This window comes from Stegostoma tigrinum, chromosome 33, assembly GCF_030684315.1.
Source record: "Stegostoma tigrinum isolate sSteTig4 chromosome 33, sSteTig4.hap1, whole genome shotgun sequence".
NCBI classification, from domain to species: Eukaryota; Metazoa; Chordata; class Chondrichthyes; order Orectolobiformes; family Stegostomatidae; genus Stegostoma; species Stegostoma tigrinum.
In genome coordinates, this window is record NC_081386.1 from 9,340,469 (window position 1) to 9,363,898 (window position 23,430).

A 23,430-nucleotide genomic window follows, 5' to 3' on the forward strand; every position below is an offset into this window, starting at 1 on the left:
TTGCAGACGACACTAAGGTCGGTGGAGTTGTGGATAGTGACGAAGGATGCTGTAGGTTGCAGAGAGACATAGATAAGCTGCAGAGCTGGGGTGAGAGGTGGCAAATGGAGTTTAATGCAGACAAGTGTGAGCTGATGCATTTTGTTAGGAGTAACCGGAAGGCAAAGTACTGGGCTAATAGTAAGATTCTTAGCAGTGTAGATGAGCAGAGAGATCTCAGTGTCCATGTACACAGATCCTTGAAAGTTGCCACCCAGGTTGACAGGCCTGTTAAGAAGGCATACCGTGTTTTAGCTTTTATTAATAGAGGGATCGAGTTCCGGAACCAAGAGGTTATGGTGAAGCTGTACAAAACTCTGGTGTGGCCGCACTTGGAGTATTGCGTACAGTTCTGGTCACTGCATTATAAGAAGGATGTGGAAGCTTTGGAAAGGGTGCAGAGGAGATTTACTAGGATGTTGCCTGGTATGGAGGGAAGGTCTTACGAGGAAAGGTTGAGGGACTTGAGGCTGTTTTCATTAGAGAGAAGAAGGTTGAGAGGTGACTTAATTGAAACATATAAAATAATCAGAGGGTTAGATAGGGTGGATAGGGAGAGCCTTTTTCCTCCGGCGAGCACGAAGGGGCATATCTCTAAATTGACGGGCGAAAGATATAGGACAGATGTCAGAGGTAGTTTCTTTACTCAGAGAGTAGTAAGGGAATGGAACGCTTTGCCTGCAACGGTAGTAGATTCGCCAACTTTAGGTACATTTAAGTCGTCATTGGATAAGCATATGGACGTACATGGAATAGTGTACGTTAGATGGGCTTGAGATCAGTATGACAGGTTGGCACAACATCGAGGGCTGAAAGGCCTGTACTGTGCTGTAATGTTCTATGTTCTATGTTCTAATCCAGCTGCAATAAGTAAAGATTTCATCATTTTAAAATTGAGGAATTTCAGGTCAATAAACAGGCCAATGTTTACTTAGCAAAAGACTTTCAATGAATTGCACTAATTTTTCCTGTGCTTCATGTCAGTGCTTTGTTCTCCCTAAACAGATGCTGATCTTGGATGCTTATTCTAATTCATTTTGATTTGAAAGATCAATACATGAACTCTTGTGTTGAGTACTAGTGCAATAACTCAAAACATAAAATGCAGTGTGCTCTGATGATCATCACTGACACCATTCTAAGCCTTCAAGAAAACGTGGAATCCAATTCAATGTAGCTGCAAACACATATGTTGCTACAGTAAACCAGATGTGCATGAGGGTGGGTTATAGCTTCAAGGGCACACTGCCCTTGTGTTAAAAGCTGTAAATTCACATACCGACTCCATCTACAGCAGATATTCTGGGTAACTATGTTGCTGGATGTGGGCGATTTAACCTTAATGTGCTGCTATTGTGGCCAAAGTCTTATTTGTTCTAAATGAGTTAATATCAGAGAAAGCAACTGCAAAGTGCCTGCTGCTCTTGCCTCAGAAAGTAATTTGGAGGAGTACACATCAACTCAAGCAAGTCCAGTCAACCATATGAATGGTCATGAGTCTGTGCTTGGTTTACTGAGGTGCAAAATATCAAGATTTCACCTCACAGCAGATCTTTAATTTGCCATTTTCTGATGGATGGGCCTCCTTCAGTCCAAAGATCTGCAGTCTAGGTGGTTTGGGCATGGTAAACTGTCTGCAGTGTCCAAGGATGTGCAGTCTAGGTGGTTTGGGCATGGTAAACTGTCTGCAGTGTCCAAGGATGTGCAGTCTAGGTGGTTTGGGCATGGTAAACTGTCTGCAGTGTCCAAGGATGTGCAGTCTAGGTGGTTTGGGCATGGTAAACTGTCTGTAGTGTCCAAGGATGTGCAGTCTAGGTGGGTTAGTTGTGGTGGATGCAAGGTTACAGAGATAGGGTAGGGGACTGAGTGTGGAAGAGATGTTCCTCGGAGGGCTAGTGTGGACTCGATGGACTGAATGGTCTCTTTCTGCACTCTAGGGATTCTATGATTCCATGCAACAATGCTCCGTGGCAGCTTCGAATTTGAAATGAGCCAGAAGTGTAAAATTGGTGTTCAGTGGGGGGCTGCTTTCCTGTGATAATTGAAACCACAGCTCTCGTGGTTGGGTTGAAATCATGAACAGAGATTGAACTGTAGCCTCCTGAGGCATAATTGCAATGATAGATTCTGAAGAGACCTGCTAAATAGATTTACCTCCTGGCAAAAGTATCTGCAACAAAAATCTTACAGCCACTTGCTGTCCCCTTTTTTATTCTTCCTTCATGCCCCCTTTCCCTGGTTGCGGTGGACTCGTCATAAGTCAAATCTGTCCAAGCTCTACGTCAGCTTTATATATTGTTGTTTTCATTTATTCTTTCACAGGAGGCATAGCCAACCTATGCAAGATCATCTTCTGAAGGGTGGTCTCTGACATAATGAATTCTGGGTGCTGCCACTTATCCTCCTTTCTAAACTGAATCCAAAATCTGCCTCGTTGTCAGTGTTGGAAGAGAGAACACTGTGAGTCTTAACAAGAAGAAATACTTGTCTTACATAGCAAAAGGCAATTTACTGCACGGTGGCAGTGGGTACAAGTTACATTTACCAGGCCAGCATAATTATTTAAGACTGACAAGAAACCAAATGTGTCACTTCTGCCTTCATTGGAAGCTTTTCTAGACTATCTGATTTTCCACTTGAAATGGAGTGAAATTATCAGATTGAGTGAATGTTAATACAATTTCAACAGTAGCGATTTCAGAACCATGACGTTACACATCATCTCCCTTCAAGCTTTTCCTCCGCAGTTAACAGCTTGACATTCATTCATAGAAATTCCTTTATTTTTACCACAACTCCATCTTCCCCAAGTTTCTGACTTCACAACCTAGAGCCTGCACAATTCTTCCAGAGCACATTCCCTTCAGACTTGGAACATTGGTAGGTCATTAGCTGAAGGACTGATCACCTTAATTGTGATTTTGATCTTGTTCGTACTGTGACTCATTTCTCTGTTGGAGGATCTTTTATCGCTTGGATGTCCTGTATAGAAGATGTCATTCCCAGTAAACACATCAGTTTGTCCATTAGCTTACCTGGAAAACCCTTAATCTCCTGAATTTTCTTTGAAAAGGAATTCCACTGATCTAAACTAGGCACTTGTCTGATAGCATCATCTGGGGAACCTTTACATTCTGATCATCTGAACATAAAGGACTGTTCCAGAGAGGAGATAACTAGTCTTGTCCAGGGTTATCACACGCTTCAGTGATTGTTATTAGTATTAATAAAATGCTGCTAAAATAGTAATATGTACTTACTCTCACAAGAGAACATCATGTATTTCTGGTGTACTGGTTGTTAAATACCATACAATAAACTTACTTTCTCTTCATGAAGATTGAACCTATCTTCATTGTTTTGCTGCATTGTCAAGCTGCCGTACTTTTGGCCTTGAAGTTAATTCAAAGTTTTCTTTGGGTGATTGTGGACCATAATGAAAAGTTCTCCAGGAACCTTCTTTGCAAAGAAAATTCATGAAACAGTTCATTATCGCCTTTCAAAGGCATTGAGGGACAAGCAGCTTGACAATGGATACTCGCATCCCATGAATGAATGCACAAGTCAACTCGTATTTCAATAACAGCGGTGAAAAGTGAGAATCACACTGTCCAGATCATATCTTGTCATGGATCCTACTTGTAAACTGTTACACTGGCTTGATGCTTCCAAGATTTAAACATCAATGCATTTGACCATGTGCAGTTCCATCTCTGCAATATAATTGATCACACTGTGTGCTTGGAACATGAGTAACACCCATTTATTGCCCAGTTTTGGCTGGATTGATGGCATTAGGAGTCAACCCCATAATGGTGGAGTTTAGGGGACCAGATTTTAATGGCATGCTCCTTCCCCACAAGAAGGATGGTAACATAGTGTTAATGTCAGTGTGTTAATTCTTCAGAAACAAACTCAAGTCCCACCATGTCAGTTGGGGGAATTTAAATTCAATTAATAAATCTGGAATGCAATGCTAATCTCTTTAATAATTCGTATAAAATCTTACGTTTTTAACTAGAATCCAAATTGCTTCACTAATTCCTGCCAGGAGAGAAAAGCTGGCATCTGTTCCAGGCTAACAAAGTGTGGAGCTGGATGAACACAGCAGGTCAAGCAGCATCTTAGGAGCTCAAAAGCTGATATTTTGTGCCTAGACCCTTCATCAGAAAAAGGATGTGCAGGTTAGGTGGCTTAGTTGTGGTGGATACAAGGAATAGGGTAGGGGGCTGAGTGTGGAAGGGACGTTGTTCGGAGGGCTAGTGTGGACTCGATTGGCTGAATGGTCTCTTTCTGCACTCTAGGGATTCTATGATCTGTGCAACAATGCTCTGTGGCAGCTTCGAATTTGAAATGAGCCAGAGGTGTAAAATTGGTGTTCAGTGGGGGGCTGCTTTCCTGTGATAATTGAAATCACAGCTCTGGTGGTTGGGTTGAAATCATGACAGAGATTGAACTGTAGCCTCCTGAGGCATAATTGCAATGATAGATTCTGAAAGGACCTGCTAAATAAATTCACCTCCTGGCAAAAGTATCTGCAACAAAAATCTTACAGCCACTTGCTGTCTCCATTTCTAACTTGTACCCAACTTGTACCCACTGCCACCTTGCAGTAAATTGCCTTTTGCTATGGAAGACAAGTATTTCTTCTGGTTAAGACTCACAGTGTTCTCTCTTCCAACACTGACAACAAGACAGATTTTGGATTCAGTTTAGAAAGGAGGATAAGTGGCAGCACCCAGAATTCATTATGTCAGAGACCACCCTTCAGAAGATGATCTTGTATAGGTTGGCCATGCCTCCTGTGAAAGAATAAATGAAAATAAGAATATATAAAGCTGATGTAGCCATATAGAGCTTAGGCATATTTGAATTATGACAAGTCTGATGAAGAGTCTAGGCCTGAAACGTCAGCTTTTGTGCCCCTAAGATGCTGCTTGGCCTGCTGTGTTCATCCAGCTCCACACTTTGTTACCTCAGATTTTCCAGCATCTGCAGTTCCTATTATACCTGTTCCAGGCTGACTGGCTCATGACTCCAAGTCCACTGTGGGTCTCGCAACCCACTCAGTTCAACAGATCCCCAAATTAATGCACTTTGGAGGCACATATACCGAATTGATAGCATCAGGTGGCTCTCTCCAACCTTTGCAAGGGCAACAGGCACAAAAATGCTGGCCTTGTCAGTAATACTCACATCCCCCGAGAATGAAGAAAAGGTCGACAAGGGAACTGGTTGGACTTTTGCAACAATGTGACAGCTGCTGTGGTTTTTTTCTTTGAGTGGATCTAACCACAAATTACAAGATATGTACTCAATTAAATTTCAAAACAGCTAGTAGATTAACCTGGGACATTTGGCACATGCCTTACAAATACAGGAAGAAAGAATTTGTATGTTATATAGAAGTATATGAAATCCTAATGGGACTTGACAAGATATCTCAAAGCACTTTGCATGTAATAAATTACTCCTATGTTGAATTGTTGCCATTATTGTTATAAATGTAGTAGCTAATTAAAAACATGTAAAGCTTAAAAGTAATTAATATGATTTTGCTCAAGTGTATGACTTGCTATCAGCAATTTGAAAACAGTGTGGGGAACAGTTTCCCAGGTGTTTCGCGGTGAATGTGCTGACTGTTTTCTTGCAGTGCAAGGGGTGAACATTTTCACAGCCACAGATGTTGATCAATGAATGCCGTCAGGCCTAGAGCCAAGGTGGATGCTGACATCAAAAAAAGTTAGTCACCACCAGATAGGATTGCACCACATTGCCTTTCATTTCACAGAAAAAAAAAGCAGAGAAATGTCTATTAACGCTGTCAAAATGCCAAATTTCCCACACGGACCTTGTTAATCTGGTTGTCCGCATTGTACTGTGATAGCATTTCCCACGATTCAGAACTCACTAGAATGATTCTGACTGTGGCGATGGATCAGGAAGTGGGCATTGTTTGCCTGCTGCCTGCTCAATGGAAGTGCTTTGTAGCCCAGCACTTTTCCTGTTTGGAATCCCCTTCGTCGGTTGATTCCATCATTACTCCCGATTGCCGCAAAAAAAAGAAAAAAAATTCCCAATTCATTTCATTAAACGTCTTATGCACAGCTGCCTTAGAAGGTCAGCAGTGACAGAGTGTTGCATTGTACCCTGGGCCTAAGGCTGAACCACCCAGCTCCAGGCCAGAAATACCAATACCAACAACACTGAGGTGGTCAATATGGTGCCACTGAACTGGACTGTGCTAATTCCACTAAAAAACCATCAACTCTCAAAGTTACGTGGACAATACATTCTCGCACCATGCTTTCTGTAAAGACTCTATTCCATCTTCCCAGCTCCTCCATCTCCATTGCATATGTTTTGATGAGGCCAACTTTGAAAGGGAAGCCTCCGAAATGTCCACTTTCTTCCTCAACTGAGGATTCCCCAGCACCATTGTCGAAAGGGCCCTCAACAAGGCCTGACCCATCTCCTGCACTTCCATCCTCACCCCCTCTCTTCCATCTCACAACAGTGGTAGGATTCCCCTTGTTCTTACCTACCATCCCACCAGCATCCACGTCCAGAAGGTCATTAGATGCCATTCCCGCCAACTCTAGTGAAATGCCACCAAAAGACACATATTGCCCTCCTCGCCCTTGTCTGCCTTCCACAGCAACTGTTCCCTGTGGGACACCCTGGTCCACTCTTCTTTCACCCCCAACACTGCACACCCCCTTCCCCCGAAACACCACGGCACCTTCCGCTGCAACCGCGACAGAGACCCAGGTAATGTTCTGGGGACTCGGGCTTGAATCCTGCCACAACAGAGGGTGGAATTTTATTCAATAAATATCTGGAATTAAGAATCTAATGATGACCATGAATTCATTGTCAATTGTCAGAAAATTCCAGCTGGTTCATGAATGCCCTTTAGGGAAGGAAGCTGCCATCCTTATCTGGTCTGGCCTACATGTGACTCCAGACCCACAGCAATGTGGTTGACTTTTAACTGCCCTTTGAGAAATTAGGGATAGGCAATAAATGCTGCCTGACCAGCGTTGCCATCATCCCGTGAATGAATAAAGAAAACAAAATCTTCTGCCTTTGCTGCTCCCAATGTGGTTTCCTCTGTTTTGAGGAAATAAAGCATAGATTGGGTGACCACCTCACTGAACATCTACATTCCGCTCACAAGAAAGACCCTGAGCTTCCAGTTGCCTGCCACTTTAATACACCGCCCTGTTTCCTGGCCGACATCTCTGTCTCTGCCTTGCTGCTGTGCTCCAGCGAAGGTCAATGCAAACTGGAAGAACAACGTCTCGTTTTCTGCTTGAGGACCCTGCTGCCTTCTGGACTCAATGTCAAGTTTAATAAGCTTCGGACTTGAACTCTCCTGTGTCCTTACTTCAACCCCCATGCGACAGGCCTTGTTATCATGTAGCCTGCAATTGTACAGAACCCATTGTCAGCTACTAATAGTCCCCATTAACAGATAAACACCCTCCTAGCCCCATCATTACCCACTCCTATGTCTGTCCAACAGTTCTTCTCTGTCTTTGGACTCTATCCCCACCTATCATTTATTTCTTAAGCCCCCTCCCCACCCTATCTTCTGCATAAAAACCAACATTTTCCTAGCTACCATCAGGAAGGTTCACTGGACCTGAAACGTTAACGGTGATTTCTCTCCACCTGTGTTGCCAGACCTGCTGAGCTTTTTCAGTAATTTCTGTTTTTGTGCTGTTTCCCTGCTCCTGCTCAGTGAACTGAATGAACCAGACTGATTCCCAGGATGGCAGGACTGACATATGACGAAAGAATGGATTTACTTGGCTTGTACCCATTGGAATTTCGAAGAATGAGGGAGTATCTCATAGAAACATATAAAATCCTAATGGGACTGGACAGGCTAGATGCAGGAAGAATATTCCCAATGTTGGAGAAGTACAGAACTCGGGGTGAAAATCGAAGAAGAAAAGTGAGCCATTCAGGACTGAGATGCGGAAGAATTTATTCACTCAGAGAGTTGTGAAGCTGTGGAATTCTCTCCCACAGGAAGCTGTTGGGGACAGTTCATTAGATATATTCAAGAGGGACTTTGGATGTGGCCCTTGTGTCTAAAGGGGTCGAGGGTATGGAGAGAAGCAAGTGTTGGATACTGAGATTACATGATCATTTTTGATCATATTGAATGGTGGTGCAGGCTCAAGGGGCCGAAAGCCTACTCCCTCACCTATTTTCTATGTTTCTATGAAATTTGGACCAGAGTTCAACTTTCTAACACCATAACAAATACAATAAGAATTTGAATTCATATAGTGCATTTAATACAGTAAGATTTCTGAAGGCTCGAAAGATTTGTGCAATGTCAAAACAGTCACAATGGCAATTCTATCTTTCAAAGATTATCTGTAATGGGTTAGGTTGATATTGTCTTTCTGACGATAAATTACTGTTATCTGTGGCCATTATATCTTGAACAACCGAAATCAAAGCAGAAGGTGAAAGATGACAGAGAAAGAGTGGGCGATGGGATTATTTTAGGATGCAACCTGTAATACTGTGGACACACACCCAATGAGATTTGAGACGCACTTCATTGTTTCTTCACTGGGGATCATATTTCAAAGGTCCCTGCTCTCCGGGTGGTTTCATGGTTACTTGGAGGAAATGGCATTGACCACAATTCCAAATCATAGAAATGGGACATTTCTGGCAGCACATTTCTCTGTAGACATAACTTCAGCTGATTGCCAACGAGAAAATTAAACAATGCCATGATGCTCGATCTGATGACAAACTTTAAGTGATGGGGAAAAGAAAGCAAATTTACTTTTCTCCCCCTTTTACTGAAGGAAAACCTGACCATGAGTTTAGAGGTGATTGACACCTCCTACTCCCTTCATGTTAACTTGCCTTCAGTGCCAACTGATGTTAGGGTCTTTGGAATGTTAGACTGTGAAATCTAACTTTCTCTCAGCAGTCTCTGGTCAGACTTGCTGTAGGTGGAATATGGAGGAACGTTGAGGATATCTTGGGAATATCTCAGTTGTGATCACCAAAACCAATGGCACAGATGAGCAGACGCAAGAACGATGGCCATGATGCGGAGGTGCCAGGGTTGGACTGGGGTGGACAAGGCAAGAAGTCACATGACATCAGGTTATAGTCCAACAGATTTATTTCAAATCACAAGCTTTCACAGCACTGCCCCTTCGTCAGGTGAAGTGATTGGAGCAGGCGTAGACCATAATCCCCCTCAGCCTGTTTCTCCATTAAAAATGATGATGATTGACATTTCACCTCACCTCCACTTTCCCCATATTCCTTGACTCACTAAGAGGCTAATAATTTGTCCATTTTAGTCTTCATATATTTAACAATGGCTCATCTACAGCCATCTGGGTGTAGGAAATTCTAACAATTCATAATCCTTTGACTGAAGGGTGGCACAGTGGCTCAGTGGTTAGGACTGCTGCCTCACAGCGCCAGGGACCCAGGTTCAATCCCACCCTCGCTGATTGTCTGTATGGAGTTTGTACATTCTCCCCATCATGCATATGCTTCCTCTGGGAGCTCTGGTTTCCTCCTACAGTCCAAAGATGTACAGGCTAGGTGCATTGGCTGTGCTAAATTGCCCGTAGTGTCCAGGGATGTGCTGGCTAAGTGGAGTAGCCATGGGAAATGTAGGGTTACAGGGGCAGGGTAGGGAGATGAGTCTGGGGCGGGATGCTCTTTGGAGGGTTAGTGTGGGCTCAGTGAGTTGAATGGCCTGCTTCTGCATTGTAGGGATTCTACAAATAAATGTTTCCTTATTTCAGTCCCATATTCAAGAAATATCCTCTGTCTTTCAAAGATTATCTATAATACGTCATGTTGATTTTGTCGCTCTCAACAAATCCAACCTATCTCCCTCTGAACTGACTGCACTCCGTGCACGCAGATCTGACCCTAACTTTGTCATCAAGCCCCTGCCGATAAGGGTGATGCTGTTGTAGTCTGGCGTACTGACCTCTACCTTGCAGAGGCTGAGCGCCAGCTCTCAGATACCTCCTCCTACCTTCCCCTGGGTCACAACCCCACCATAGCACACCAGGCCATTGTATCCACTACTGTTATGGATCTCATTTCATCCGGTGATCTACCCCCATCCGCTTCCAAGCTAATAGTCCCTCAACCCCGCACAGCTCGTTTCTATCTCCTACTAAAAATCCGCAAACAGGGCTGTCTAGGTAGACCCATTGTTTCAGCCTGCTCATGCCCCACAGAACTTATCTCTTCCTAACTTGACTCAGTCTTCTCCCCCCAGTTCAATCCCTACGCATATACATCCATGATTCATCTGACTCCAACAATTACCTGGACTATACATCCTCACACCCCACTTCCTGTAAAGACTCTATCTCATTCTCTCAGTTCCTCCCTCTCTGTCGCATATGTTCAGATGAAGCAAGGGAGCCTCCAAAATGTCCACATTCTTCCTCAACGGAGGATTCCCCAGCTCGATCATCGACAGGGCCCTTAATCAGGTCCGACCCATCTCCCACACTTCTGCCCTCACCCCTTCTTTTCCCTCCTACAACAGAGATAGGGTTCCCCTTATCCTCACCTACCATCCCACCAGCATCCACATCCAGAAGACCATCAGATGCCATTTCCGCCACCTCCAGCAAGATGCCACCACCAGACACATATTCACCTCCCCTCCCTTGTCCGCCTTCCGCAGGGACCGTTTCCTCCGGGACACCGTGGTCCATACTTCCTTCGACCCTAACACCTCCCCACATCCCTACGGCATTTCCCTTGTAACCGGCTAACACCAGCTCATTTACCTCCGCCCTCCCCAGTATCCAAGGGCTCGAGCATACCTTCCAGGTGAAGCAACACTTCACCTGCACTCACAAGAATCTAGTCTACTGCGTCCGCTGCTCACAATGTGATTTCCTCTACATTGGGAAAACGAAGTGTAGACTTGGTGACTGCTTTGCAGAACATCTACATTCTGCTCGCAAAAAAGACCCTGAACTGCCTGTTGCCTGCCACGTCAATGCAACACCCTGCTCCCTGGCCACTATCTCTGTCTCTGCTTTGCTACAGCATTCCAGTGAAGCCCAGCACAAGCTGGAGGAACAACACCTCATTTTCCCTCTGGACTCAATATTGAGTTCAATAATTTTAGGACTTAAACTGTCACGTCCCAGCCCCCACCCCACACGCCTTGTTACCACATAGCCTGCCAATACACACACTCCGTTGTTAGTCACTAACAGTCCCCATTAACAACTATTCACCCTTGCAGCCTGATCGTTAGCAAATCCTTTATCTGTCCAACTGTCTTTCTCTCTCTTTGGGCTCTATCCTATCGTTTACTCCCTACCCCACCCAACTCCCTTATTTTGCATATAAACTGATGTTTTCCCAGCCACCATCAGTTCTGAGGACGGGTCACTGGACCCGAAATGTTAACTCTGTTTCTTCCTCCACAGATGTTGCCAGACCTGCTGAGCTTTTCCAGCAACTTTGTTTCTGTCCCATATTCAAGGGATTGCACCCCTGTGTTCTAGACTCCCAGGCAAAAGAATCCAGCTCTTAGTGTCTACCTTGTCAGTGCCCTTCAGCATCTTGGGCATTTCCGTGAAACCATCTCTCCTTCTTTTGAAATCTAGACCACGCAGGCCCAATGTCCTCAGCCTTTGGTCATAAGACAATCTTCTCATCCCTGGAGCAAGTGGCCTTCAGTGTACCACCTCTGGGGAAGATCCATCTAACTCTTCACCTAATGTCCCAGAAAGCCAGCCTGCCGATCGTGACCATCTACCCATGTTGTCCCTTCAAATTCCACAGGAGGTTTTGACCTTGTAGTTATCACTAGGACTTAAAAAGAGACACTACTACCCAGACCCTTGCTACGAGTTCCTGTTGGTGAATGGTTGATATACTTTATTTTCTGAAGTGGTGTGAAGTATCTGCTTAGGAAGAGTACCATTTGACGTGGGTACTGAAGGTGACTAGAAATAAATGCCTGCATTATTCATAGTCATTGCCATGTTATGAAGGAAGGGCGTACAGGATTCCTGATTGTGCAATCACAGTGTTTTAAAATAAAAATCTCATTTGAACCAAGAGAACCACAGAGCCCTCTTGGAGTGTCTATTATGTATGAGAGCAGTGATTAAACCCTCATTTAAGCATCTGCTCTTCATCCGACCTAATGTTATTTTTGGCACTGGGTGAAATTCCTTTCATATAGTGCTCCAAGAAACAGAGTGCTTCACCAAAAAGTCACATCTAAGCCATCAATAAAGCTACTTAAATTTGCCTCTTTATCTCTCCCAGTATGTATGGGGTTGCCGGTGTTGGACTGGGGTGGACAAGGTTAGAAGTCACATAACACCAGGTTATAGTCCAACAGGTTTATTTGAAATCACAAGCTTTCTGAGCACTGCTCCTTCATCAGGTAAAGGACTTCACTCCTAATGTAAGCAGAATAAAACCCAGAAACACAACCTGTCTTTTCTGCTTGCATACGGTCTGCAGCGGTGTTGCAGAATTTTCGTACACAGATTTCCAGCATTTAAGGCTAACAGTAAACTGTTTTGCATTTAATTTGTAGAAAAGTTTAGATTTCAAGAGTGGTTCTTGAACACACTCATTCCTGTAATATCCTGGTGTCACCATTAACCAGTTGCTGAAATGGACCAGCTGTACAAATATTGTTGCGATAAATTTCCAAATTCTGTAGTGAGTAACTCACCTCCAGACTTACCACAGCCTTCCCACCATCTGCAAAGTGCAGGTCAGGAATGTGATGGAACAACAACACTTGTTTAAAGTATAGCTCCAAAACGAGTTATGAAACTCAGCACCATCCAATGCCACGCAGTCCACTTTCCTGGTGCCTCTTCCATACCTTTAAATATCCTCATTGTCCTGCAGTGACAACAGGGTGTACCACCTTGAACATGCACAAATCTACCGAGACTCTTTCAATAACACCTTCTTAACCTTTGACCCATACAACGTAGAGGAATAAGTTGCAAGGGAACAGCAAAATATGTAAGATTCCCTTTGAAACAACATGGGGTGGAGTTGGAGGAACACAGCAGACCAGGCAGCATCAGAGGAGCAGACTAGTTGATGCTTCAGATAAGATCACAGAAGTTTGGTTGGTGTTGGATTTAATTTGTGCTTGACAGCCTGAGATTATTGTTATGATTACTCTTACTGAGATAATGTCACATGGGCTTTTGTGCAGAATAGCATTAGGATCACGAAGGACGTAACATCTAGGCTTTCTCCAAGTATTCGTAGTGATGCCCATCATATCGATGTAATCCATAACTAGTTGCAATAAACTATACCTTACTAACTACAAGGCGCCAGGAAATGGGTTTGTTCTACCATACAAGGCCAAGTAGACCCTTTGGTTTCCTAAAGAGGACGGTGGCATTAGTATACATCAGATGTGAGCTGGCATGTTCATACAGCAATTGTTGCACTGATTTGGTTGATTTTGGACAAAATAGTACTGAAGAGTACGGCACATCCTAATGAAAACTACAGGCCCTTGTATTCCAAACTTTAGACAAAGTGGAAAGTTTTGACTTTGAATTCTTGAAGCAAACCAGTTTAAACTGGTTTCAGGCAAATATATTTTTCATGACTGTATCTTCATGAGGATTAGTTTTCAATCTTCCTGAGAAATCAATGACTGCTGGCCAGATAATGAGGTACTAAAAAGAAGATCCCAAAGACTAGTTTATCACCACTGTGAGTTTTATTTGATGTCATCACAGAAAGCAGACTGGGCCACTGTTAGTTGCACAATGTGATTTACTCTGGAGAAGGTGATGGCAAGCTGCCTTCTTGAGACGCTGCAGTCTATGCCATGTGGGTACACCTGCCCACAGTACTTAGGGAGGGAGTTCTGGAATTTTGACCCAGTGACAGTAAAGAAGGATAAATTTCCAAGGCAGGATGGTGCATAGCTTGTAAGGGAATTTGCAGAAGCAGACGTTCTCATGTCCTTTCAGGTGGTTCTGAAGGTGCTGTTGAAGGTGCCATGGTGAGTTGCCACATTATATTTGAGCTTATGAGAAAGGAGCATGAATAGATCATTCAGCCTTTCAGGCCTGCTCAGACAATTAATAAGATCACGACGGATCTTGATTGTAAACACAAATCTGCTAACCTTTCATCCTGTGCTTACCAAAACTCTATCCATCTCCGACATAAAAATATTCAAAGACTGCTTCCACCACTTTTCCAGGGAAAGAGCTCTAAGGACTCAGAACCAGCTGAGAGAAAAGATTTTGCTTCATCGGTTTTAAACAGGCAACCCTGATTTTTAAACAGTGACCCTTAGTTCTGCACTTTCTCAAAAGAGGACGCTGTCAACATTCTGCAGGATCTTAAATGCTTCAAACAGGTTGCCTCTAACTCCTCAGAACTACAGTGATTTCCAGCTAAGCCAGTCCAATTTTGCTTCATGACACAGAGAACTCATTCTACATAATAATCATAATGGAAACTGCAGATGCTGGAGATTCCAAGATAACAAAGTGTGGGGCTGGATGAACACAGCAGGCCAAGCAGCATCTTAGGAGCACAAAAGCTGTCGGGAAGGGCCTAGGCCCGAAACGTCAGCTTTTGTGCTCCTAAGATGCTGCTTGGCCTGCTGTGTCCATTCCACATAATAGTCTGGTAAACCATCTCTGAATTGTTTCCAATACATTTACATCCTTCCTTAACTGAGGTGACCAATACTGTATGCATTACTCCAAATGTGGTCTCACCAGAGCCATGTATAACTGGAGCATAACCTTTAACCTTTGTATTCAGTTTCTATTGCAATAAATGACAATATTCTATTAGCTTTCCTGATATACACACACAAAGTTCATGCACTATTACATGCAGATCCTGCCCAGAGCTCAGCAAACTCTCAGTACTTTGATAGTAAGCTTTTCTATATTCTTCCTACCAATATTTTCTCACATTCTACTCCACTTGCCAGATTTTTACCCATTCACTTATGTATATCTACAATGATAACAGTAATACACCATCTAAAGTTAAATATATATATCTTTTGTAGCCTCCTTATGTCAGCATTGCAAATTATGTTCCTGTCTATAGATCATCAGCAAATTTGGCAAGTATATTTTCCACCCCTTCATCCAAGTCACTGATACAAATTATTAACAGTTGAGGCACCAGCACTAACCCCTGTGGCACACCACCCATTGCATCATGCCTACCTGAGAAAACATTCAGAAAGAACCTCAAACCTCTTCGACTATTACAAGAGTTGAGGATCCTTCAACCCCTATCAAACTCAGTCCCCTTTCGTGCCTCACTCCTCCTGTCCCTGAAAACTGAGGAAATCGGAAAGCATAACACGAACTGATATGACTGACTCCTACCGGAAATAACCCTGGTGGATTTCTGCTGTCTCACGGTGTCTGTAGCTGAGCCTCCAGCTCATAAACCAAATCTTTCTTGAGCTGAAACACTTATTATACTTGTCTGCCTTGGAACAAATGAGCTTCGATGAACTTCCACATACTTCAGGTATGTCATATTACCCACCCTGTCATCCTTAATGCCTTCTAATTATCTATTTAAATAAAAAGCAAAAGAACTGCGGATGTTATAAACCAGGAACAAAAACAAAGTTGCTGGAAAAGCTTAGCATCTGTGAAGGAAAAAAACAGAGAAGTTCTGACGAAGGTTCAGTGGACCCGAAACATTAACTTGTTTTTTTTCCTTCACAATTGCTGCCAGACCTGCTGAGCTTTTCCAGCAACTTTGTTTTGTTCCTAATTAACTACTTAATCCTTTTTTATTCAATTATATGTTTAATTTTGTCTTTATATAATTTTATTAATTTAAACTACTTTGAAACTTAGGAACAGAGTAAACATCGGCCGCATATCATTTTTTTTTACCAATTATTTATCAATAATTGGCTTCTGCTCCTATTGCAAAGTAAGAATCAATGCTGGAAGCTGAAAAAGTTAAAGAAAGCCAAAAAGCACCTCATTCAGCATCCTCCTCAAACTCTCCTCCTCACTCATCTCCTAGCATTCTGTTGTAAGTCACACTCAGGTTAGATAGATTTATACACTCCTCACACAAAACGCTTAGCTCACCCAGTTAGAGTGCAACCAGTTCCAGCAGCTTCTTTAATTAATTTAAGTGAATCTGTGGAGACACAGCGGGCACACTGTGGCATTTGTGTAGCAGTGCTAGAGACAGTGAGCATTTACAGTGGTGAACCAAGGTCAAATGTGACAAGGTGTCAGGTAAGTGTTTTTGGGGGGAAATTGGGATGGTTTCTGGGATTGGGAGTTACAGAAAGAGGGGGCATGGGTTTGGAAACAAGGCAGGAGGATCCATCTCAGCGGTCAATTTGCTGCCCTGTGTTTACAAAGAACAAAGAACAAAGAAACGTACAGCACAGGAACAGGCCCTTCGGCCCTCCAAGCCTGTGCCAATCAAGATCCTCTGTCTAACCTGTCATCTATTTTCTAACAGTCTGTGTCCATTTGCTCCCTGCCCATCCATGTACCTGTCCAAATATATCTTAAAAGACGCTAACGTGTCTGTGTCTACCACCTCCGCTGGCAACGCGTTCCAGGCGCCCACCACCCTCTGTGTGTAAAGAACTTTCCACGCGTATCTCCTTAAACTTTCCTCCTCTCACTTTGAACTCATGACCCCTAGTAAATGAGTCCCCCACTCTGGGAAAAAGCTTCTTGCTATCCACCCTGTCCATACCCCTCATGATTTTGTAGACCTCAATCAGGTCCCCCCTCAATCTCTGTCTTTCTAATGAAAATAATCCTAATCTATTCAACCTCTCTTCATAGCTAGTACCCTCCATACCAGGCAACATCCTGGTGAACCTCCTCTGTTTAGTCCCTCAATCATTTACAAATTAGTGCAGATCAAAATATTCCCTCACAAATGACAGGTTACGCAGCCTGGTTTAGCAGTTCGGTGGGGCCCACCTTTTTCATCCCACTTGGAGCTGATGTAGGTGGAAATAAGCCTACATAAAGGCCTACAGACTACATAAAGTCCTCACCTGTAGACAGAGGAGGAAGGTACAGCTTGGGCTTTCCTGCCCAGAGTTTAATTTGGTCGGAGGTGGGAAGGTAATAGGGCTCTGACCTGTTACTGAGCCAATTCAGTTGACTTCCCACCTCCATGTCTGCCACCTCCACAACTGAAAGATTCTACCCTGTGCCTCCTTTTTCATTATTTCTCCCAATGCAGAACTAAGGAAGGGTCTCCACACGTGAAAGGTTAACTCTGATATTTTTCTTCACAGATGCTACCAGACGTACTGAGCTTTACCAGCAACTTCTGTTTCTGTTCCTGACTTACAGCATCTGCTGCTCTTTCAGTTTTTTATGAAATGCAGAACACTGATTGTCTCACATGCAACTCCAGCAGCCCAAAAGGAAGAAATTCAAGAGTTCTGAGAAAATGTAGCAGGTGGGAGAGATTTACTACAGTTTCCAACGCTGCTGAGAGCCCAACAACACTTGCTGTGTGCTGAAACTTAAAATTCTAGTTCTGTGGTTCAGAGCTTGACCACAACATTGAGGGCCAGGCACAACATCAACGGCCGAAGGGCCTGTTCTGTGCTGTAATGTTCTATTGTACTTAACCATTCAGGCTGCTTCTATTGTTCCAGCTTTTTTTAAAAAATGCCCAAGGCTTCACTAGCTGTTTATCTTCTAATAGACTGCTTGATACCTGTCTCCCAGTCTCTCTCTAAAACAAAACCAGGACAAAACACAGAGCCCCAGAATCGTTACAAATGGAACAGGCATTGAGAACAAGAGACAAAATGACTGCCAATGGTAGTAGGGAAGAGATGTAGGTGTATCATAGGTATTAGTAGGTAAAATCACCACAGTCCTAGAGGGCTGCTTTCTCATTATGGAGAGATGACGATGGATAGTTTTAACCTGAGGGTCGTTACTCTTTAGGCAAGGGGTGAGGTTGAGAAAGTGGGACCTTCATGGTAACATGACCTGGTATGGGAATTGAGCTCTGTGTTATTGGTGACACTTTATTTCACCGACCAGCTGTCCATCCAACTGAGATAACTGACTCCGTAATAGACCAATAACATGTAAATAATTGAAAACCGATCTCCTTTGCTGAGAACAAACTCAGGCCATCAAGACATGGCAGAGGTGACAGACAATGTTCATGGTCTGAAGTTGTTGAACTCAAATTTGAGTCTCGAAAACTTTAAAGTGGAAAATGACATGCTGTGCCTTAAGCTTGTGTTGGAGCACTGCAGCAGGCGTACGATGGAAATGTTAGCATAAGAACAAGATGCTTTGTTGAATGGGAAGTAATTGGAAGGATATCAAGATACACACGCACTCTTGTGCATTTGGCCCCATCTGACTGGATAGAAAATATTCACAGGTCAAGGATAAAATAGTGGTTGGATACAAGTGCTGCAGAAAGCAGCCTTTTGGTAAATATATTGAAATATGCTAGCTGTACAAACAAAGCACGCCCAAGGCAATGTATTACTGTTGGCTCAACTGGGTGTCTAAATTTGAGAAGTGTGATCATCAAAATGTTAATTAAGAATAGCCATGGTAAAATGAATTTGCAGCTTTGCACAGCTAAAACACAGTCATTGAGGCGATACAACACTGAGCTATCATTGAATGCTCCTCTATCCAACCACTAACGTCACACTTTAGCAATTAGGATATAGCAAGTTGCAGTACTATTAGGATTAGACATGATAATTCACCAAGATATCAAACTAGCATTCATAGGAAGTAATCAAATGAAAAAAAGTTACTTATTTCTTTTCAGTTGTCTATACTGATGAATTATACACTTTTTTGTTTTTTGATACTAATTTGGATCTAAATGCAACATATTCAGCAGTAGCATTTGGTTAAAAGCAATGCATGCAACTGAGAGTTAACAGAATGGTTTAATAATTGTGAATTAGCTAGAAAACATTTAGAAATAACACATCATGTGTTTTTGAGGTTAGAAAGGGTCAGACTCAGCAGGAATATTAACCCACTCAATGACACAATTTCATTGACCAAAAGATACACGAGCAACTTCTTGTTGGAGAAAGATTATATAAATGTTAATAACTTAAATATTTTGAGACTATACAAAAAGACAGATATGAGAAAAACCTATGTTTTCCTGCATACATTCACAGGCACTAGTCAATTTAATAACATTATAAGCTACATCTGGCTACCTTACTAAGGCTTTCCACCTCTGCTACTTTTCTTGAAACCTCTTGCACTTCAATATTTAATGAGTTCTTTAGTATAAAAAGAAGCTCATAGTCATATTTTACAGATCAACATGAACAAAAATACAGAAATGAGTCAACTGCTGATGACCATTTTGACATTTTTCCACATTTTTGAGTCTTCTTTACAATCTTCTGTTCAACTAATTTCTTGGAAGTTCAACCTCTTGGCACCTCTCAGCCACTATTTCTCAACAAGCATATGAAAATACGGCCTTACCTCCCAGTGTGACCATACGCATATTGTCCGTCAGAGATTACAAGAGCAACTTCATCCAATTGCATGGAAAATGCACAGAATTCAAGTGCCTATGGACAGCAAACAAACATTAAAGTATTAATTGCTTGATTAAGTGTCAAATCTTCCAAATCGTACAAAGTGATTTGAGGTAATACAGGGGTTTCTGATTAATGAACATTGGACTCAAGAATATTTGTACTTATGAGCACAATAGCATACAAGGGTCAAAAGCAGGAGTTGCTAGAAAAGTTCAGCAGGTCTGGCAGCATCTGTGAAAAAAAGTCACAGCTTACATTTTGAGTCCGGTGACCCTTCCTCAAATCTGGATGGTAGCTGGGAAAACATTGGTTTATATTCAGAAGATAGGGTGGGGAGAGAGGTTAAGGAGTAAATAATCGGTGGGGATAGAGCCCAAAGGGAGAGAACAGTTGGACAGACAAAGGAGTAGATACCAATCTGGTTGGAAGGTGAATAGCTGTTAATGGGGACTATTAGTGGCTAACAATGGGTTGTGTATTATAGGAGACTATTTGATAACAGGAACAAAAACAGAAGTTGCTGGAAAAGCTCAGCTGGTCTGCCAGCATCTATGAAGGTAAAAACAGAGTTAACGTTTCGGGTCCGGTGACCCTTCCTTAGAACTCCGGTGAGCCTTTTTTGTCACAGTATGCCCAGATCCTGAGCTGCTCTTGTAGCCACTGCATTTATGTTTCTGGTCAATGTTAACAACTACTGAATCTCTAAACCTATAAGTGTTGAGACTGTGATTGAGTCGGGTTGATGTATGTCCACGCTGGGGCCAGGAAGGTGAAGGAAAGCATTGTGATATTTGTAGGGAACTTCCATGTCGGATGTAATATTAATGAGAGCTCAAACTGGAATTCAACAGTTGCCTAAAGACTAGAAAATGGCTATGCACCTCAGGGAGATGTTGAGCCTGTGTCATAGTGGAGCCAATCTATTTGCAACTGTTAACAGGAGCATGAGCCTTAATAGAAGTCTATGGACCCAATTTCCCAGGATTATCCACCTCTTACCCAATTCTGAGAAGAAATATTGACAAGAAACCTGGTGAATTTATTTTTGCAAAAATGAGTATAAAAACATTCTTCGATGATAATGTATACTAACTTGAAAACTAGTAATCAGAAGCAAAGGATCCTGCAGCGAGGAATTCACCTCCTGATTCCTCAAAGCCTCTCTACTATCTGCAAGCCACAAGTCAGGACTGTGATAGAATGCTCCCCACTTACCTGGGTGGCGGCAGCTCCAACAACATTCGGAAGCTTGACACTATCCTGGACCAAGTAACCTATTTGATTGGCAACCCATTAACAAACATCCATTCAGAGATAGTAAGAACTGCTGATGATGGAGTCAAAGATAACACAGTGTGTAGCTGGAGGAACACAGCACGCCAGGCAGCATCAGAGGAGTAGGTAAACTGAAGGGTCCAGACCTGAAACATCCACTTTCCTGCTCCTCTTATGCTGCCTGGCCTGCTGTGTTCCTCCAGCTCCACACTGTGTTATGACAAACATTCACTCCCTCCACTACCAACGCTCAGTGGCAGCAGTATGTACTATCTACAATATACACCACAGAAATTCACCAAAAATCCTTAAACAGGATCCAAGATGACTTTGATTTGGAAGGGCTAGGGCAGGAGATACAAGGGAATACCATGTTATGCAAGTTTGCCTCCAAGCCACTCAACATCTTGACTTGGAAATATATCACCTCTCCCTCTCAAACTCCCAAATTTCTGTCCCTAATGTGTTGTGGGTCAACCTACAGCAAATGGACTCCATCAGTTCAAGAAGGCAGCTCACCACCACCTTCTAAATGGCAAAGAGTAATGGGAAAGAAATACTGGCCGAGCCAGTGACCACCTATATGCCTTGAATGAAAAAGGAAAACAAAATCTGGTAAGAGACCCTCAACTGTGTGCATGAGTATTTTTTAGATATTTGGGTTCCACATTATCCATTTCACTGTTGCCAAGAAATATCTGTCCTCTTACGTATTGCACTAAATATTTTAGCAGACAAAATATGGAAATGTATTTCATTTTACTGTCCTGCATCAATTGGTCCTCTCGAATTTTATGTTCTTTCTGGAATAACTTCAACAGCTTCAGTCTTTTTCATTGTTGGCTTTGTACGAGAAATGTTTTAAATTTGATTTATCCTTTAGATGAATATTAAATGTCTCAGGTGACTATAAAAGATACCAGAATGTGGTTGGAAGAAGTGCAAAGGATTTCTCCCCTGTGGCCTGGACAATATTTTTACATCAGCCAACACTCAAAAAGATTATTTGGTCAATATTATATAATTTTTGTGTGAGCTAATTGTGTGCCAGCTGGCAGCTGCATTTCTCTACCTCATAACAGTGGTTACATTTCAAGCACTTCATTGACTGCAAAATCCTTTGGTATGTGAACGGTGTTACATAAATGCAAGTCTTAACATAGACATAGAACATTACAACACAGTACAGGCCCTTCGGCCCTCGATGTTGCACCGACCTGTCATACCCATCTGAAGCCCACCTAACCTACACTATTCCATGTGCGTCCATTTAAATTTTTGCACTTGAACTGCATGTTGTTGATAATTTTCAAAATAAAGTTGCCAACCCTCCCGGACTGTCCTGAAATCTCTAGGAATCAAAAACTAAACTCTAAGGACACTGCAGCTGGCAACTCTGGAGAAAAAAAATCATAGCGACAATAAAAAAAAGATTTTCTTGTAAAACTTGCATTTCACATGTTTGTTTATTCGTTATAAAAATCTTGGAGCGGGGAAGAAAAATGTGATTGACTGAAAACAAGTAGCATCTGATTGGCTAATGAAATGATTGGCTTTTGAATGGAAAACAATGCTGGGGCAGATGGAGTAAATCAAACCTGACTTGATACATCCCGAGATATGCATCGCCTTAGACAGAACCATTCTTCAAAAGGCATTTTATCTCTGTTTTACAGTTATATAGAAATTTTATTCGCATAATTTATGCTTGATGTTGTGACACTTTGACACCAGAGCACAAAATGTATGGAGAAATATGTTGGTGTCAGGACCCCAACTAACAGTTTACAGAGTTAAATGTGCATGGTTTTTTGGAGGAGAGGAATGGGAGAGTGGAATCTATCACAATTCTGTCAGGATGTAGCAGGATGATCCAGAATTAGCTTACCAAAACACACAAGATCCTGAGAGGAATCAGTGGGATGAATACTGAGAAGACATTTCCTGTTGTGAGGGGAACTAGGGCTTGGAGACATGGTTTAAAAATAAGATATCTCTCTTTGAAGACAGAGATGAGATTTTCTTTTTCTCTCACAGATTTAATAATCTGTAAAATTATTGTCCTTGGAAAATAGTGGAGGCGGGCTCAATGAATTTAGTCAAGGCTGAGTTCACGAGATTTTTGAAGGACAAGGGAATTAGAGACACAGAGTCATAGAGCTGTACAAATATGGAAACAGAACCTTCCGTCCAACTTGTCCATGCTGACCAGATATCCTAAATTATTCTAGTCCCATTTGCCAGCATTTGGCCCATATCCCTCTAAACCGTTCCTATTCATATACCCATCCAGATGCCTTTTAAATGCATAATTGTACCAACCTCCACCACTTCCTCTGGCAGCTCATTCCATACACATACCACCCTCTGCATGAAAAACAATTGCTCCTCAGGTCCCCTTTAAATCTTTCCCTCTCACCTTAAACCTATGCCCTCTTGTTTTGGACTCCCCTACCCTGGGAAGGGCACCTTGGTTATTCACTCTATCCATGCTCCTCAAGATTTTATAAATCTCTATAAGTTCA

General features: G+C 42.5%; 1 protein-coding gene and 1 long non-coding RNA gene across 3 annotated transcripts in view; one reads left to right on the plus strand and one right to left on the minus strand.

The window, feature by feature from the left end:
• The window catches only part of fkbp16 (FKBP prolyl isomerase 16), a 162,195-nt gene that overhangs the window by 107,382 nt on the left and 31,383 nt on the right, over positions 1 to 23,430 (minus strand). For both annotated transcript variants that reach the window (XM_048562995.1, XM_048562994.1), the window contains exon 3: positions 19,572 to 19,660. In XM_048562995.1, the coding sequence (XP_048418952.1) occupies positions 19,572 to 19,660 (89 nt within the window). The remainder of the gene's footprint in view (positions 1 to 19,571; positions 19,661 to 23,430) is intronic.
• LOC132206171 (uncharacterized) overlaps positions 15,487 to 23,430 on the plus strand; it is a 57,967-nt gene continuing 50,023 nt past the window's right edge. Inside the window, exons 1-2 of the long non-coding RNA XR_009442883.1 lie at positions 15,487 to 15,597; positions 21,390 to 21,520. This is a non-coding gene — a long non-coding RNA (uncharacterized LOC132206171). The remainder of the gene's footprint in view (positions 15,598 to 21,389; positions 21,521 to 23,430) is intronic.